This window comes from Gopherus flavomarginatus, chromosome 11 (assembly GCF_025201925.1).
Source record: "Gopherus flavomarginatus isolate rGopFla2 chromosome 11, rGopFla2.mat.asm, whole genome shotgun sequence".
In the NCBI taxonomy this organism is placed as follows: domain Eukaryota; kingdom Metazoa; phylum Chordata; order Testudines; family Testudinidae; genus Gopherus; species Gopherus flavomarginatus.
In genome coordinates, this window is record NC_066627.1 from 15008691 (window position 1) to 15027231 (window position 18541).

Below are 18541 nucleotides of genomic sequence, written 5' to 3' on the forward strand. Positions count from 1 at the left end.
CCAGCTCTGGGGTTGAGTTACGATAGTTCCCTCAGTAAGAGCAGATCATGAGGCTGATTTTACTGGGCAGTCTTCAAGGGATGAAGTTGAGTGGGATTTTCAGTGGAGTTTAAAGCAGTAAGAAACCCAACTGTCATGGAAATTCAAAGGTATGTTAGCCCCTAGCTCCCTTTAATTCCTTTGTTAGTCTCATCCTAAATCAGGAGATCTAGGAGTTCTGTTCTCAGGGCTGCTACAGGCTGAGAGTGTGAGTTTAAACCAGCTAGGCAACTTTGGCGTGTCCCAGTTCCCCCGCCACCTTCTGGTAACCAAGACCTGGATTTTCAAGAGTTATTTTGATATAGCTACTTAACTTGAGGCAGTTGATTTTCTCCTCCCTGCCCACCCCCCCGAGCAGTGTAGTTATACCAACATACGTTGGTAGTGTAGACCAAGCCAGAGCAACTCATATACATTGAGGGCCAGATTTTTAAAGATGTTGCGAACTAATGGAATTTTCAAAGGTATCTGCACACCTAACACCTAGATACTTCAGAAAATCACAAGAGGGAGAAGTCTACACTTAAAACACTGCTTGACCCAGTGGATTTTTCACAAGCCTGAGCAACACATTTTTACACCAATATGTCTGTAGTGTAAACCAGACCTAGGTGCTTAAATGCCTTTAAAAATGTGGCCTTACCCTTTAAATGCCCTTCTGATGGAGGGATGTATGATCAATCACCTGCATATTACATAAGGGGAACTGGGACATAGGGAGATGAAAATGACTTACTGAAAGTGACACACTGAGGGGTAGGGGGGAGGACAGTGCATGGATCAAGATTGGCAGAGCCTAAATCCAGTTCCTGGGAGGTGGGGATGAATGGTTTTGAGGTTGTCTAAGAAGAGCCTAATTTTACAAAAGAAAAAATATTTCCAGGTCACTTTCTGAGCAGCACTAAGAGTAAGATAAAATAGAAGAAACTTATTTGCTAACATATGGAGAGAAATATAAACTTTGATACATCCTGAATCTATCTCTCTATCTATCTATCTGTCTATCTATCTAATAATCCCAACCTCAGCTATTTATTTTTTCACCCATTGCTATAGTATCTGGGTACCTTCTGTTATGCTTTTCTGAATATTTTTTAGGAGATCATTGGAAATATGTGGCCATATTCCATGCCTGTCTTTTCACTTTTCTCAGCACTCCTTTTATCTCTTTATTCCTGAGGCTGTAGATAATAGGGTTCAGTACCGGTGGTACAACAGCATACAGCACAGGAGCCAACATGTCTTGAGTGGACGGGGCCCTAGAGTTTGGCTTCATGTACATGAAGAATCCAGTGCCGATGAACAAGGAGACTACAATCAGGTGGGGCAGGCACGTGGAAAAGGCTTTATACCTGCCCTCTGCAGAGGGGATTCTCACTACAGTATTGAAAATGTGAGTGTAGGACACAAAGATAAAGATGAAGCAGATAAAGCCATAGCAGAGGGCTAAGATGATGTTGTGGACCTTTTTGGGGTGTGTGTCAGAGCAAGAGAGCTGCAGGAGGGGTGGGATGTCGCAGAAGAACTGGTGGACAAAGTTGGACCCACAGAAGGGTAAACTGAATGAGTTACCCACGTGCAACACTGAATACAGTGCTCCACTAAGCCAGGACCCTGCAGCCATCTGGACACATGCTCTGCTGTTCATGACTGTCCTGTATCTCAGAGGGCTGCAGATGGCCAGGTAGCGGTCATATGCCATGACTGTCAGCAAGGCCAATTCTGCTGCCCCAAACGTGATGAAGAAAAACAACTGCAGGAAGCAGCCGTGGAAAGAAATGGAGTGGCGGTGCATGATGGCATTCACCATGGATTTGGGGACAGTGGCAGAGATGTAGCAGAGGTCTAAAAACGACATGTTCTTGAGGAAGAAGTACATGGGGCTGTGGAGGTGATGGTCGAGGGTCACGAGGACAATGATGAGGAAATTCCCCATGAAGGCCGCCATGTAAGCAAACAGGAACACAAGAAAGTGCAAGATCTGCAGCTCGCGTATGTCAGAAAATCCCAGGAGATGGAATTCAGTCACAGAGGTTTGGTTGGTCATGTCCTAGCTGGCGAGAATGGGAAAGACAAGGAAGAGACGTCAGGAAAATGCAGTTAGAATGAAAAGCACTGAAACAAACATCTTTTCCCAATGCATATGACCTACAACACTTTATATGCAGAGGAAGGTTGTGACACTGCTGTCTGTTATGCATAAGGAAGTTAAATTAAAAACATAACATACTCTTGCTGGAAGGCAGGAATATAACACTACATTTATTTCTGAGAATAACACAGAAGAACCTAAAACCAGAGAGAGAGAGAAAGCAGGCTGCTTTCTAAGGAGAGAAACACAACTCACCCCATTTTATCCTAGTTTGGCTCCATGTAGGCTGAATGTCGAAGACCTGGAACACATGCTTCCCTACAGATTCCCCTAGTCTGTTATCTGGAGCAGGAAACCCCTCACAAGCTTAGAATGATAGCTTGACATGTCAAAACACCATACTGGCCATTCATTACTCATCATCTGAGTACACAGGAGACATCAGCATTATCTAACCATATTAATATGTGTTCTGCCACCTTTTATTCTAACTTTCAGGTTCTAGACGAGTTCTTCCTAGACCTGGTCAGAAGGTGTTTCCTCTTTCTTCCATGAAAAATTTTAATGGTAAAAACCCATTTTTTTTTTAAATTTTCAGTGGAAACTTGTGACATTTCATCCAACAAAGCCCCAAAACATTTTGATTTTTGTAAATGAAATGTTTTTTCTGACACCCTCCCCTACATAGAAAATGTTCTGCTGAAAGGAAAATTGACAGAATTTATGATTAAGTGTAATTCTTGTATTATTCTTGTAGATCTCAAAAGAAGAATAACTCGTGATGGTCGACTGAGATTCAAGCTCACAGCTCAGGTTTAGAAGCTTAGTGTTCTAAATGCTGAGCTACTGGATAAAAAAAATACTCCTGGTCTGATATTCAAAAAAGATCAGCTCCTGCAAGTCTTGTTTAGACACAAAAAAAAAATGAAACCAGATCATCAAAGGAATTTATTATTCTCAGGAGCAGGTGCTGGCATCTCTGATCTTTAGCTATAATGGGAGCTGAGATTGTCTGAGAATCCAACTTCACTTCAGGAAGATCGGTAAGGAAGGTTGAAAGTTTCCCTCCACAACTTTTGTTATGATGGAAAACTAGATTTTTGAATAAATGTTTAATTTATTTTTATTTGTTAATTTTATTATGTGTTTATTGTGCCATGTGATTGTTTTCCAGCAGGCGTGTCTGTGTGGGGGGAATTATCGACCAACTAATTCTTTTGTACAAACCATTTTGAAGGTTGTGATTTTTTTTTGCATTAATAAGTCAAAATTTACCAATAACACCTGGAATGAATGGACTCTGTATGTCTTCTTTCTACTTTTGAAAACTTCAGCATCAGCCCAAGTTTCCATTACAGTTACGAGTTCTACTGATCACTGAAGCAAAGTACTGAGGCAAAAGCCAGGTCACAATGAGCTATCACATGAGCAAGAAAAACCTGGAATCTGGTGCAGAAAGAAAATGTTTTTAGGAAATATAATTCATTGTAATGTTTGTATTTTAAACTAGATTTTATTCACTTTTTCTTTCTCTAAACAACACATCTATCTATCTATCTATCTATCTATCTAAGACCTACTCAGATCACTATGATTAAGAAATCATGCATCCAGGAATATCAACAAGAACCACTCCAATGAGAGCTGGGCTCCAATCCCTTTGAAAAATCCCCAGCACCCCCAATGAATATGAAACTATACCAGGAAAAATAAATTACTTGCCGTTGCTGCAAAGTTCCTGGGGTGTCTGTCCTGCTTTGCAATCCATGAATTATTATAAAGAAGTTAAAAAGTATGAAGTCCCTGAAGAGATTCACATGCATCTTCATTTGCTTCTGACAAAGGAGTCATGTCGGTGAATGATGCTGACATGAGAAGAGTGATAAATTGTCTTTTCTCCTATGCAAAGTCTTATATTAATGCCTTGTTACAGTCCTTTGGGATGTAGGTCCCATGAAGCATCTCATAATTTTATCTGGAGAGAATATTTGTGTTCAGTTCTTTTCTTTGTTGTTAACACTCAGCATAAGAGGGTGGATTGTCTGGCCTTTCCTTGGAGGTCGCATGGGAGAGAGACAGAGCAAAGACAATAATTCCTGTCCTCTACACAAAATTAGGCAGAGAGATCACAATGTGAATGTCCTTTCTATGAATGACTCAATTAAATCTGAGCCATTTACATGTGTGCCAAGTGGGAGTGAAACTCTACTACATTAGAAGAGTAGTGTCTTACACCCACTTTGCACTCAATTTTGCACAAATATAAGCAATTGCCCAACATGCCGGGCAATAAACAATTAAGCCCAAAATGCGTTGGGCAGGGTACTATATGTGACACATTGGAAAGCGAGAGTGAGTCAGCTTGATTTTGCTCTCACCCAATATGGTGTAAATCAGGAGTAACTCCATTAAAGTCAAGTCATTCATGCCCAGGAGGATCAGGTGAATAAACTGTAGGGAAGCTTCAATGAATGGGCCTAAGACTGATCCCTCAATAGTGTAGACCAGTGGTTCTCAGCTAGGGGCCTGGGGCCTCCTGGGGGGCCTCAAACAGGTTTCAGGGGGTCCACCAAGCAGGACCAGTGTTAGACTCACTGGGGACCAGGGCAGAAAGCTGAAGCCCTGCTGTATGGAGCTGAAGCCTGGGGCCTTGAGCTCCACCACCGGGGACTGAAGCCAAAGCCTTGAACAACTTAGCTTCTTGGGGGCCCCTGTGGCATGGGGACCCAGGCAATTGCCCTGCTTGCTACCCCTTAATGCAAGTCATGGCTTTTATAACTAGAAAACCAATTGATGTGGCACAGGTGGGCCATGGAGTTTTTATTGCATGTTTGGGGGGGTCCTCAGAAAGAAAAAGATTGAGAACCCCTGGTCTACAGCAGTGCTTCTCAGCTAGAGTTTGGGCTCCCTCGGAGGCCGCAAGCAGGTTTCAGGGGGTCTGCCAAGCATGGTCAGCGCTGGACTCACTAAGGCCTATGGCAGAAAGCCAAAGCCCTGCTGCACTGGAGTGCAGCCTGGGACCCTAAGCCCCACCACCTGAGACTGAAAACGAAGCTTGAGCAACTCAGCTTCATGGTACCCCCTGTGGCGTGGGGCCCTGATCAGTTGCCCTTCTTGCTACCCCCTAACACCAGCCCTGGCTTTTATATGCAGAAAAACAATTGTTGTGGCACAGCTGGGCTGTGGAGTTTTTATAGCATGTTGGAGGTGGGGGGCTTAGAAAGAGAGAGGCTGAGAACAACTGGTGTAGACCATTAGTATCTCTACTGGATCTTGGGGAGTGCTGGTCACTGGCATACTCATGAGGGGCTGGTCACTGGCTCCCTGGGGGAAGGGGCAGGCCTGAGATGGGATCCCTGGCCCTTGATTCTGAAGCAAGACCCTTTGGGGCAGCTTGACTGCTGAGTGCCTTGAGGAGGGAGATCCCTTGGCTTGTCTATCCCACTATGGGAAAGGTGCATCCAGCTTCCCATTCCTCCTCCCCCGTCTTGTCCATGCTGCCTCTGTCACAACTCAAAGGCCTACTCCCCTTAGGGAGTCCCCTGGGAAGGTAGATCAGCATTGTATATTGCTAACTCTGTTGGAAGCATTGCAAAGCATTTTGAGGAGGGTTAAAGGTGTGTGAATGGGGAGGGGAAGATTCCTTTGCAGATTTACGAGAAGATGAAAGAGAGTGGGGAAGAAAGCAGAGAACGGGTTAACAACACTGCAGCTAGCAAGCTCAGTCCGAAGATAAGCTGACTCCAGCCCAAGGCCAGCTGCTACCTGCCAAGACAGAAGGGGGAAAGTCTAACCCCCACGACCAGCCTTGAGAAACGGGAGTTGTTTAACAAAATGAAGGGTCCAGGAAAAGGAGTGAGACGGCGAAGGCCAGCCGGGAACAAACAGAACTGCCTAGTGGACCTGAAACTGGTGTATCTTGGGGAAAGTTGAAGAGATCACAGAAAGCCGGTTTGGACTGGCACAAAGAGCACCAAGAGCAGAGTTCCCTGAATGACACCATCCCCCGCCCACCCCAAGGAGCCCAGGACTTAAAATCCTCTTGAGAGCTGAAGAAACTCAGAGATCACAGCAGATCCTTGGGTGGCCTGGGCCCAGGACAGCACTCCTGTCCACTCCCATCTACACCTTCTTCTGACATTATACTTAGACTTGGCCAGTCTGGGTCGTGAGTGTGTGAGTGAGTTAGGGCTTGGGGCATTAACGCTTTCTTTCTTCCCTTGAGTGACGCGAGAGCGTCCTCAGCACTCTCTGCTGTGATTTTATTTTATTAATAAAGCTTTAAATTTTAGACACTTGGTGTGCCTCATCATCTCCTCCCCAAAAAAGATCCTATAGCTCCAAATCTGTCACAACACCACATCCTCTCTCCAGCCACCTTCTCTGAGGTCACTGAGAGTGACAGGCACCGTGGCCAATGGAAACCCCCAAGCACTGGTTCTAATCCTGCCTAGTGGGCTCTTATTGTCCTGTCACATTCTGGGAGTGATAACATTATGCAGTGGGGAGCTGGAAGGTTCCTGGTTGCAAAGAGGAGTGTCCCTGACACACCCTCACCCAGCCTGAGCAGACTGCAAGGGCCAGATTCACAGAGGGATGTAGGCATTGCAAAGACGGCTTCTCGCCTAAGCTAGCCAGGCGGAGATGCCAGGGAATGGGGCATGCACAAAGCCCTGCCTCTCTCTGGGAATTTGGCACCTAAGTCTGAGCTGCATGGAGCTGCCTCCCACTGCTTGGAATTCCCAGCTGTGATCCCTTACTGAGCGTCAATGCAGGAAGATGTGGGGTAGAGGGGAGAGATACATAAACCCCAGAGCTATGCATGAATGAGGGGAGAACAGGTGTTCATTCCCTACCTCACCTGCAGGGCCAGTGCAGTAAGTCTGCCCAGAGCTTGCCTACCAGAGCGGGATCCCATAGGCATGTCACACAGAATAATGGAGCAAGAGTACTTCCCTTGTAGCTCTTAGCCATCATGGTCAGCACATTCGCCTGGGGTATTGGAGACAGAAGGAGGGATGTGCATCTAGGGTCTCCCAGTCCCCAGGTGATACCCTATGTGCTGGGCTAATGGTTGTGAGGGAGCTCCTGCTTCGCCGCTAACATGGCCTAAGCTCTTAACTCCAGGAGAGGAGTCACAGTTGGGAATCCCCAGCAGCGGGACATGCCTCCCTGTAACCTGCACTTAGGTACCTATCTCTGAGAGAGGGGCAGGGCTTAGTACACTGCATCTCCCATTGGCCACCTTAGCCGAGAAGCTGCCAAGTGCATTGGTGTTTATGGATCCCATTCTGAGGTGCCATCATCCCCTATTCGTTGAGCACTAGGTGCAGGCTTTTTGAACCCCAGTGATTTTCTAGGTACCTAACACTTAGCTCTGGGGACCACTCAGCATTGCAAGGTAATATTTCTTTGCGAGTCCAGCCCTAGGTGCCTAAAGTGGCATCTGACACCTCAGGTCTCTTGTGAATCTAACCTTGAGGGTTTCTAACATGTTCAGTTCCTCAAGATGCTAACCACTGTAGCCTGACCCAACAATGAGCTGAAGTACGTCTAATTGACTTTAAGCAAATGATGAACAAACCCTTTCCAGTCGGTACCTTTAGCTGTTAGATAGCTGAAGTGGTCAGAAATCTTTGACTAAAAAAAATATTCTCAACAAAGGTGCCTTACATGGGCATCTTTTTCTTATTTCAATGTAATCTTATATTAAACAGGTCAAAAATGCCAAAAGTACAAATGTTTTGAAAAGTTAGAAATCAGAACATTTCTGAATAAATCTTTAAATCAGGAATGGGGACATTGTCAATGACATTACTGTTGGGTTTTTATTGGAAGAAAGGATCATTGAACCAATTCCTCCACCCAGAGTTCCTGACTCAGCTTCCTCAGAGATCCCTCCTTAACCCATCTGACTAATAGTCCTCACCTCTCTCATCCCCACTCCTTTGACCTGGTTCCAGGCCAATGGAACAAGCCACCCACTCCTGCTTCCTTCCTCACCACCCCATCTCCAAACAAAAGACTTCTCCTTCTGACTATTAGCAAGCCCTGACATCACTTCCTTCCTCTCTTACTCTCCTCCTTCCTGCGCCTATCCAGTCCTCCTGTTCTGAACAGTGCCCAGGGTGGCCTCTGCCCAGTATGGCTGAGCACACAGCTGAACTGGGGAACTCACTGCCACAAGGTATCGCTGAGACAAAGAGCTCAGCAGGTGAGACACAGGCATGGTTTATGAGAGCCTCCATGGTTATGTTAGATAAGAGAATGAATTAAACCTGCTATGGTGCAGATCTCCATCCAGCCTCTAGATCATTGGGAAACTCTCTGACATGAACGTCAGTGCAGAATTGTCCATTGAAGAGGGTATGCTCTCTGCCTCTCCCTCTGCAGCAGCTGGTGCTGGTCCCACCAGGAGTCACTGCTCTGAGCAGGGCTGTTCCCTGGAGCATGGGGAAAGAAGCACATTTAGTCTCATAAATCTCTGCCAACTCTCAGGAGTGGATTCAGACACTGTAGGGCCATGCATGAGGCTGTGCCCCTTTGACCCTGGCCCACATGGAATGACAGTGTTGCTAAGGCAGTGCCATCGGCCCCCTTCTCCTTACTAGAAGCAGCAGCAGTTGACTCATATTGCTAGCTCAAGCTTTTTATTTTATTTAGCAGTAACACCAGGAACCTACTGGCCTGTATCCTGCAAAGAATTAGCTTAATCAGTTAGCATAAAGCTACCGAGACCTATACATTTTGACATAGATAAATGGCCTAGCAGTGACCCTGAGTTACTGGGGAACTGGGAAAAAATTATGTTTAGGGTCTATCAGGTAACTACAGGAAATATGAACTGATGCCAGGTTTTGGATATTCTAGGATAGGAATATCTGCTGCTGTCTGACCGCAAGAGTCTCATAGCAAAAAATGGATGTAAGTTGAGATCATTGATATACTAAATTATTATTAGAGTGAAGAAATATAAATAAGGAAGAGGGGAGACCCTCTATTGAATATGCATTAGGCATAGTGGTATTGGCATAAAATATTATAACAATTGTATCCCAGCCTCTGTGCAGGGAGAGGCAGAGATGTAGCTCTTGGGATATACCAGGGTTATGGCCAATGGCAATCATAATGAGGAAAGTGATGGGGATGAGGAAGATAACTAACATTTCAGGTAGCTCTGCAAGGCATGGTGTGAGTATATGGATGTCCAGATGTGCATTCTGTATTGTCTCTATCTACCTTTCTGAATTGTTATGTTTGGTGACTATTGTCACAACCCAATGACCCCAATCCTCAGGGGTCCCCTGGGGAGGCAGATTAGCATTGTATATTACTGATGCTATTGCAGGCACCACAAGGCAATTTGAGAAGGATTAAAGGTATGAATACGGAAAGAAAGGTTTCTTTACAGGCGGTGAAAGGCTGGAGTGGGAGGAAAAGAGAAAGGAACAGGTTAAGTTGATGTTCCAGCTAAACCCGAAAATAAGGAGCTGACTCCAGCCCCAGGCCATTGCACATTCTGCTACCTGCCAAGAAAGATGGGGAGAATCCATCCCCACCCCGAAACAGCTGTGAGAAAGGAGAATTGCTGAACAAAATAGCAGGGTCCGTGGAAAAAAAAGTAAGACAAGGTCAATAAGTGAAAAAATAACCGTCTCACAGCCCTGAAGCTGGTGTGTTTTGAGAAAGCTGAGGAAGATGCGAAAAGCTAGTTCAGGACTTGTACAAAAAACAGAGGGAACAAAGATCCCTAAACAAAATGCCTCCCCCTCCCCTCAAAAAAGCAGGATTTAAAACCCTCCTGAGAACTGAAGCAAGCTGGAGATCAACAGCGAACACTGGATGACCTGTGCACGGGACAAGATCTCCTGTCCACCCCTCCCCCTCTTCTTCTTATGTTACACCCATCTTGGCCAGCCTCAGGAAGCCGGGTGTGAGTATGAAAGTGGATTAGGGCTTGGGGCACTAACACTTTCTTCCTTCCGCTGAGTGATGTGGGGAAATCCCAGTACTCTCCACTGTTATCTTATTATTTTATCAATAAAGCTTTAAAACTCAGTTACTTGTTGTGCTCCATCATATCTTCCACTAATAATCCTGCGGCCTCAGCCTGATCACCTGATGCCTCAGGCAGATTGGTAACAGAAATCTGTCACACAGGCAGTATTGAATTAATAAAATCCTCACAAATAGAGAAGGATTTTCCTAAGTGTGAGTTTTTCAGCTGTGCACATCAGGGTTTCTAAATGAACACTAATTTTAATAATACTGCACCTGATCTTGGGACAAGAACCTAGAAAAACCTTGGAATCTTAACTGAGAATTCTTAAGTAATCAATATAATTAATATACAATCCATAGATCAAGCAATATTTCCCATCTCTTGGACTATAAGGCGGATAGAATGCTGGCTAGATAGTCCATCTCAACGGGTAGTGATCAACGGCTCGATGTCTAGTTGGCAGCCAATATCAAGCGGAGTGCCCCAGGGGTCAGTCCTGGGGCCAGTTTTGTTTAATATCTTTACCAATTATTTGGATAATGAGATTAATTGCACCTTCAGCAAGTTCTCAGATGACACAAAGCTGAGGGGAGAGGTAGATATGCTGGAGGGTAGGTATAGGGTCCAGAGTGACCTAAACAAATTGGAGAATTGGACCAAAAGAAATCTGACGAGGTTCAACAAGGAAAAGTACAGAGTCCTGCATTGAGGATGGAAGAATCCCATGCACCTCTACAGGCTGGGGACTGACTGACTAAGCAGCAGTTCTGCAGAAAAGGGCCTAGGGATTACAGTGGACGAGAAGCTGGATATGAGTCAGCATTGTGCCCTCATTGCCAAGAAGGCCAACAGCATATTGGGCTGCATTAGTAGGAGCATTGTCAGCAGATCAAGGAAAGTGATTGTTCCCCTCTATTCGGCACTGGTGAGGCCATACCTGGAGTATTCTATCCAGTTTTGGTCCCTCAACTACAGAAAGGATGTGGACAAATTGGAGAGAGTCCAGTGGACGGCAACAAAAATGATTAGGAGGCTGGGGCACATGACTTATGAGGACAGGCTGAGGGAACTGGGGTTGTTTAGTCTGCAGAAGAGGAGAGTGAGGCGGGATTTGATTGCAGCCTTCAACTACCTGAAAGGGGGTTCCAAAGAGGTTGGAGATAGATTGTTCTCAGTGGTGGCAGAAGACAGAACAAGAAGCAATGGTCTGAAGTTACAGTGGGGAGGTTTAGGTTGGATATTAGGAAAAACTTTTTAACTAGGGAAGGTGGTGAAGCACTGGAATAGGTTACCTAGGGAGGTGGTGAAATCTCCATCCTTAGAGGTTTTTAAAGCCTGGCTTGACAAAGACTTGGCTGGGATGATTTAGTTGAGGTTGGTCCTGCTTTGAGCAGGGAGGTGGACTAGATGACCTCCTGAGATCTCTTCCAACCCTAATATTCTATGATCAGGCAGATGCCCACAGATAGGCAGGAGGCAGCAGTGATCCCCCCCAGCCCTCACTTGCCCAACCAGACAGTATATCCTTGGATGAGGGAGTGTGGACAGTCGTGCTCTTCCCTGCCTCCTGCACACAGAGCCCCGTGCTGGGAGTGGGATTGTTGGGGTTCTCAAGAGCAGTGGGGCAGGGAGATGTACACCCATGGAAAAGCCTGGGGCAGTTCCACTCTGTCAGAGCCATTGTCTCAGGCTCTCTGCAGACCCAGGCAAATGATCCTGCACTGGCTGCACTTAGAGCATCTCCCAGCGCCGACTCCAGCTGTTCTGGGTGGTGCAGCATTTGATATTGGGCCAAGTGAGACCCTGGGCATTAGACTCTGGTGATTCCTACATTCCTGTGGGAAACAGGAAAATTCTGTTTTGAAAAAAAATCAACAAATATTTCACCCAGATCTATGAACATTCATTAAGAGCTTGAACCAAACTGAATAGTGGAGTGGGCCTAAATAAATGATTCCTTGTGAAGTATTCAGCCATTCTCAGTGCTTATCCTTCAGATTACAAACAGAGAAACTGGGGCACAGAAAGTAACTTAGTAGTATAGCCAGGTTAAATCGCAAGAGCACCAGGTGTTTGGACCTTGTTTCTCCAGCCCTTGCTGCCTGGCTATACTTATATCACAGCAGGCTGGAGTGTTCCAGGCAGGGCAAGGCACGTCGGCATCCCAGGTTTTCACACCTTAGCCACCTTTGCAAATCCCAGGCTTAATATTTCTGAAAAGAAAGAAAAGCCTGGGAAGTTAACAAGCTAGACACAGGGCCAGCTTTATACACGAGGTTATGCACTTGAACATGGAGATGGTATCTATGTGGGATCCACAAAAGCACCTGAGCAGGTCAGGGGCTTAACTCTCATTGAATTTAGGAGCTCTTGTAAATTCCACTGGTATCCTGTTTCCATCTTTAGTTGCCTAAATATCTTTGTAACTGTGCCTCATGAATAAAACAGAAGCTGGTCTGGAATCAAGGAACCCTGGGGCAGATCCTAGGGCCTGTGCTGGGTAGAGGTCAGAAGAAAGGGGCATAGAAGTTCTTTTTGCCTTAGTCACCTATACACTGATGCACTTTTGCCTCTGGGCTGCTGCTTCTGAGCTGTGCAGGGCTCCAAGGAATGAATCTAGCAAGCACTTGGGAAATAGAAATGTATAAATTGTCTTATACAGCATGAGTATCCTAATGTCAGTGATGATCAGACTCAGCTACACACGGCTCAGCTGCAGAGAACAACACTTTTGAGTCTAGTTCTGTCAGGTCAGTCTCAGAGTGCGCAGGTGAAAAGATTCTTTGAAATCTGTCCCTCTGACATGTAGATAATACAGTGGTAAGGACAGTGAGATATATAGATAGATAGATAGCAAAATCTTGGAGCTGGAGCATCAAACACAAAGCAAGTTGGAGTAAAATCTGCAATGAACAGCACAGTAAGTTACTGTTTCAATTACATGTATTAGGGAATTAACGTACTGACAAATTAAAAAAATTACAACTGGAACTCTTTAAAGTTTTTATTATCAATTTAATTAAATATCTAGTGCCAGCCAGAAAAGAAATAAAGAAAACAAGTAGAAAAGTTTGATTTTGCAGCAGATACTCCCAAATTGATTTTTTTTTTCAGGATCTGGCAACAAAAAAACTAAACCCATGTCACTAAAAACTACTGAAAACTGAAATTTTAAGTTGAAAAAAAAATAGAGGAGTGGGTTCAGTTTTTCATATAATCGCCCTCTCCCCCTGAATATCAGTTATTTTCCCTGATAATTGCTATTTGGTTGAGAAACCAATTTTCACATGATAAAGCATTCAGATGGACAATTTCTGACTCTCTTAGTTGGAAACCATGCCTTAAACAAGGGTGGGAAACGTTAATATTTCATACTGTAATTGCAAACCTAGTTATTCTACTGCTGCTGTGTTTATTTCTATTTCAAAGGAATAGATGCAGGAAAGTAAAAATTGAGTAACAAGCACAGCTGATAGTCAACAGAATGTGTTTTCTACGCACCAACACCTGTAAACTCAGAGTCAGATTTCTTTGCATAGACAGCCTGTTAGGATATTTTTAAATAGGAAAATTGAGTTCTCATTGAGCATTTTCCAGGGATACAATCTACTACATACAAACTGCCACAGATGATGCTGGGAGTGTCTTCATCATATTTCCCTGTGAAAAGGGAGCGTGTCTGTGTTGACATTTTGATATTTTAGCTTTCTGTCCTAGTTGTGAACCTGCTGTTTGTCACAAGAACAGAGGACATGAGACCAGAAGATACCTCTTGGGTCTTCAGGTCCAGTCCACAGCTTTCACTGGCAACCTCATTATAGCCCCAGCATAAATGTATCAAGCTCCATCTTAAAGCTAGTTAGGTTGTTCCACCCTACTGCTCTTCTGGGGTAGGCTACTCCAGAACTTCACTTCTCTGATGGCTACAAACCTTCTTCAGATTTCCAGCCTGAATTTACTCATGACCAGTTTATCTCCATTTTGTGTTGTGCCAACATGGTCCTGTAGCATCTTCTTCTTCCCTGGTTTTTATCCATTGTATTAAATGTAAAATGTATGCAACATTGTGGGCTGGGATTGTATGTAACTTCTCGAGGGGCGAAATTGGATGTGACCACAGAAAAATGTCCTGGTAGGTTTTGAAGGACTTACTCCTACCAGAGCCCTTGGATGGAGTGGCAGGGTGATGTCTGGTAAGTTTATTACCATGTGTGTAGATTATTTTATTTTTAATACAGTTTCTCTGTAATGCTTTTACCTTAAGAATAAATCTGCTTGCTTCAAAAGGACTCTATGGTCTATACCTGGGGGCATTTACACTGTTTATAGTCTCTGTAGAAAAAACAAAGTGTGGCTGCAAACATGTTTAGACACTCTGGCTTGCTGGGAATAACACAATGTAATCAGCAGGCTGTGCAGCTCAGAAAACCCCCTATAAGGAGGGAGTGGAGATGCTAGTATCTGCCTCAGAGAGAGGTGAAAACCGAGCAGCCTATAGCTACAATGGGTGCTCTTTTTGGAACACTACAGGGAAATAAGGGATGAGAAGAGGGTCAAATCAGGTCCATGGGATCCCAGAGGAACGAGATAAGGATGTGACTGGTTTGGAGATAGCAGGCAAACAGTATGGGTATGATGCTTGTAGCCTTTGTTAATATAGACACCAAAGAAGGTTATGCATGGTAAAGGGTGCTGAGAAATCCATGATATCCAGAAAACGATGGGAAAAGCCCAAATATGTATGAAACAACCATTGGAGGCATCAACAGGGGAATTGATCTATATTGTTGTCATGAAGCTGTATTTGGGTATGGGCACCAGAACTGCTCATTGGCTGACTGAGTGTATGAAGTTCAAATGGACAAGTAGTAACAGCAGATGGTCTGTCTAGGAATGGGGAGCCAGAAAATCCCTGGGGGACCTGCTGCATACCCTTGACCTGTTCTTTCTGGAAAGGGGAAAAATGTGAGGAATTGGGAGTTTTATCTGAATAACCCTGATTTGTGGAGTGTTCAGCACTCAATGATCGTCTAAATCCAAGTAAAACACCTTGAGACAATAAATCATAGAATCATAGAATATCAGGGTTGGAAGAGATCTCAGGAGGTCATCTAGTCCAACTCCCTGCTCAAAGCAGGACCAATCCCCAACTAAATCATCCAAGCTACGGCTTTGTCAAGCCTGACCTTAAAAACCTTTAAGGAAGGCGATTCTACCACCTTCCTAGGTAACCCATTGCAGTGCTTCACCACCCTCCTAGTGAAAAAGTTTTTCCTAATATCCAACCTAACCATCCCCCACTGCAATCTGAGACCATTACTCCTTGTTCTGTCATCTCCTACCACTGAGAACAGTCTAGATCCATCCTCTTTGAACCCCCTTTCAGATAGTTGAAAGCAGCTATCAAATCCCCCCTCATTTTTCTCTTCTGCAGACTAAACAAGCCCAATTCCCTTAGCCTCTCCTCATAAGTAATGTGCTCCAGCCCCCTAATCATTTTTATTGCTCTCCGCTGGACTCTTTCCATTTTCTCTACATACTTCTTGTAGTGTGGGGCCCTAAATTGGACACAGTACTCCAGATGAGGCCTCACAAATGCCAAAGAGAAGGGAATGATCACGTCTCACGATCTGCTGGGAATTCCCTTACTTATACAGCCCAAAATGCCTTTATCCTTCTTGGCAACAAGGGCACACTGTTGACTCATATCCAGCTTCTTGTCCACTGTAACCCCTAGGTCCTTTTCTGCAGAACTGCTACCTTGTCCTCGGCTCCTACTATGTAGCAGTGCATGGAATTCTTTTGTCCTAAGTACAGGACTCTGCACTTATCCTTGTTAAACCTAATCAGATTTCTTTTGCCCCAGTCCTCTAATCTGTCTAGGTCACTCTGTATCCTATCCCTACCTTCCAGCATATCTACCACTCCTCCAAGTTTAGTGTCATCTGCAGACTTGCTGAGAGTGCAATCAAGGCTATCTTCCAGATCATTAATGAAGATATTAAACAAAACCAGGCCCAGGACAGAGCCTTGGGGCACTCTGCTTGATACCAGCTGCCAACTAGACATGGAACCATTAATCACTACCCATTGAGCCTGACGATCTAGACAGCTTTCTATCCACCTTATAGTCCATTCATCCAGCCCATACTTCTTTAACTTGCTGGCAAGAATACTGTGGGAGACCATATCAAAAGCTTTGCTAAAGTGAAGGAATAACACATCCACTGCTTTCCCCTCATCTACAGACCCAGTTATCTCCTCATATCTCCTCATAGAAGCCAATTAGGTTAGTCAGGCATGACTTGCCCTTGGTGAATCCATGCTGACTGTTCCTGATCACTTTCCTCTTCTCTAAGTGCTTCATAATTGATTCCTTGAGGTCCTGCTCCATGATTTTTCCAGAGACCGAGGTGAGACTGACTGGCCTGTAGCTCCCCGAATTCTCCTTCTTCCCTTTTTTAAAGATAGGCACTACGTTATCCTTTTTCCAGTCATCTGGGACCTCCACCGACTGCCGTGAGTTTTCAAAGATAATGGCCAGTGGCTCTGCAATCACGTCTGCCAACTCCTTTAGCACCCTTTGATGCAGCTCATCCAGCCCCATGGGCTTGTACTCATCCAGTTTTTCTAAATAGTCCTGAACCACTTCTTTCTCCATCGGGGGCTGGTCATCTCCTCCCCCATGTTGTGCTGCCCAGTTCAGCAGTCTGGGAGCTGACCTTGTTCGTGAAGGCAGAGGCAATAAAAACATTGATTAGATTAGCTTTTTCCACAAGCTCTGTTACTAGATTGCCTCCCTCATTCAGTAAGGGGTCCACATTTTCCTTGAGTTGATAACATACCTGAATAAGCCCTTCTTGTTACTCTTAACATCCCTTGCTAGCTGCAACTCCAAGTGTGATTTGGCCTTCCTGATTTCACTCCTGCATGCCTGAGCAATATTTTTATACTCCTCCCTAGTCATATGTTAATGGGTTTGCGCTAGCTGGGAGAAGGCATGTCCTCCTTTTGTCTTAAGGCAGGGGGCTTTGAGAGCCGTGGACAATTACCAAAAAGCAGAACAAAAGCAGCAGGGGACCCCAGCAGGAGTATCTAAATAGACTGACAAGGGACAACTGGGGGAGAGAGCCATCTTGCACCGGAGTAAGATGAGAGAGGCTCGGGCAGGGTAAGCAGTGGATGATGGATCCTGCCTGCCTCACAGAACACAGAGGGACCCCAAGGGAAGGGTGAGTTGGTGAGCGACAGTGAGTTTAAGATGTTTGTGTGATTTCTATTCCCTGTGCTTTATATGCTTAAATACAAAGAGTATATAGTTGACAGATTGAAAAAAGTGTGTGTGTGTTATTGTTTCAAAAACTACTGCATGCCTCTGAGGGAGTGAAACTAGAAGCTTCACACATTTAGGGTGGAGTTGTGGTAGAGAGACTAGTTTGAGTACTGAGAAGTCTGGAAGGTAAGGATAGGATACAGAGTGACCTAGACAAATTAGAGGATTGTGCCAAAAGAAATCTGATGAGGTTCAACAAGCCACAAGTGCGGAGTCCTGTACTTAGGATGGAAGACTCGCATGCACTGCTAGAGACTAGGAGCCAAGCAGAAAAGGACCTAGGGGCTGTTTAAGTAGGGGCATTGCCAGCAGAAGAGAAAAATGAGGGGGAATTTGATAGCTGCTTTCAACTACCTGAAAGGAGGTTCCAAAGAAGATAAATCTAGACTGTTCTCAATGGTCAGAGATGACAGAACAAGGAGTAATGGTCTCAAATTGTAGTGGGGGAGGTTTAGGTTGGATATTAGGAAAAAAAAATTCAGTAGGAGGGCGGTGAAGCACTGCAATGGGTTACCTAGGGAGGTGGTGGAACCTCCTTCCTTAAAGGTTTTCTCCTTTTCCCCTATGTTTTAGCTGACTTCTCTATTTAGGTTAAAAGTTCTTTGGAACAGAGACTTTCTTTTATTCTATGTTGATCCATACCTAGCCCTATAGGGCCCATGCTTGGTTGCCCCCTAGAAGTAGCATAATGAACATGGTAACTACTACTAAGAAGGATGTTACTCTGCATGGGCATAACGGAACATCTGCATGAAACTTGTTTCAGAAGCAGGGTTACAGCTTCAGTTAGATGCTTTGATTGATGGAAATCATCATGAAACAAATGACCAGTTAATAATGGTTGTCACAGTTCAGGGCTAGCAGCACCTCTGACCTCTCTCAGCGTCTCCCTGAATGCAACCTGTTCTGGTGACAGGCTTCTTGCCTTCACCTCTCTGGGGTGGAATCCGACAGTTCTCCCACTATCAGACAAGGGTACAGCCCGTTGGGTACCAACTGTGTTTGCTCCACAGGCCCAGCTGGATTTGACTGCCCTGCAAGGCTTCCCTTTGGGATCTGGGACTAGTGGTGAATC

At 44.9% G+C, this 18541-nt stretch overlaps 1 protein-coding gene across 1 annotated transcript; it reads right to left on the bottom strand.

Moving 5' to 3' along the window:
• Positions 1-1141: 1141 nt before the first annotated feature.
• On the bottom strand, positions 1142-2086 carry LOC127030858 (olfactory receptor 14A16-like). Its single transcript, XM_050917570.1, has one exon. The coding sequence runs from the start codon at positions 2084-2086 to the stop codon at positions 1142-1144; it is 945 nt and encodes a 314-aa protein (XP_050773527.1).
• Between the last annotated feature and the right edge of the window lie 16455 nt (positions 2087-18541).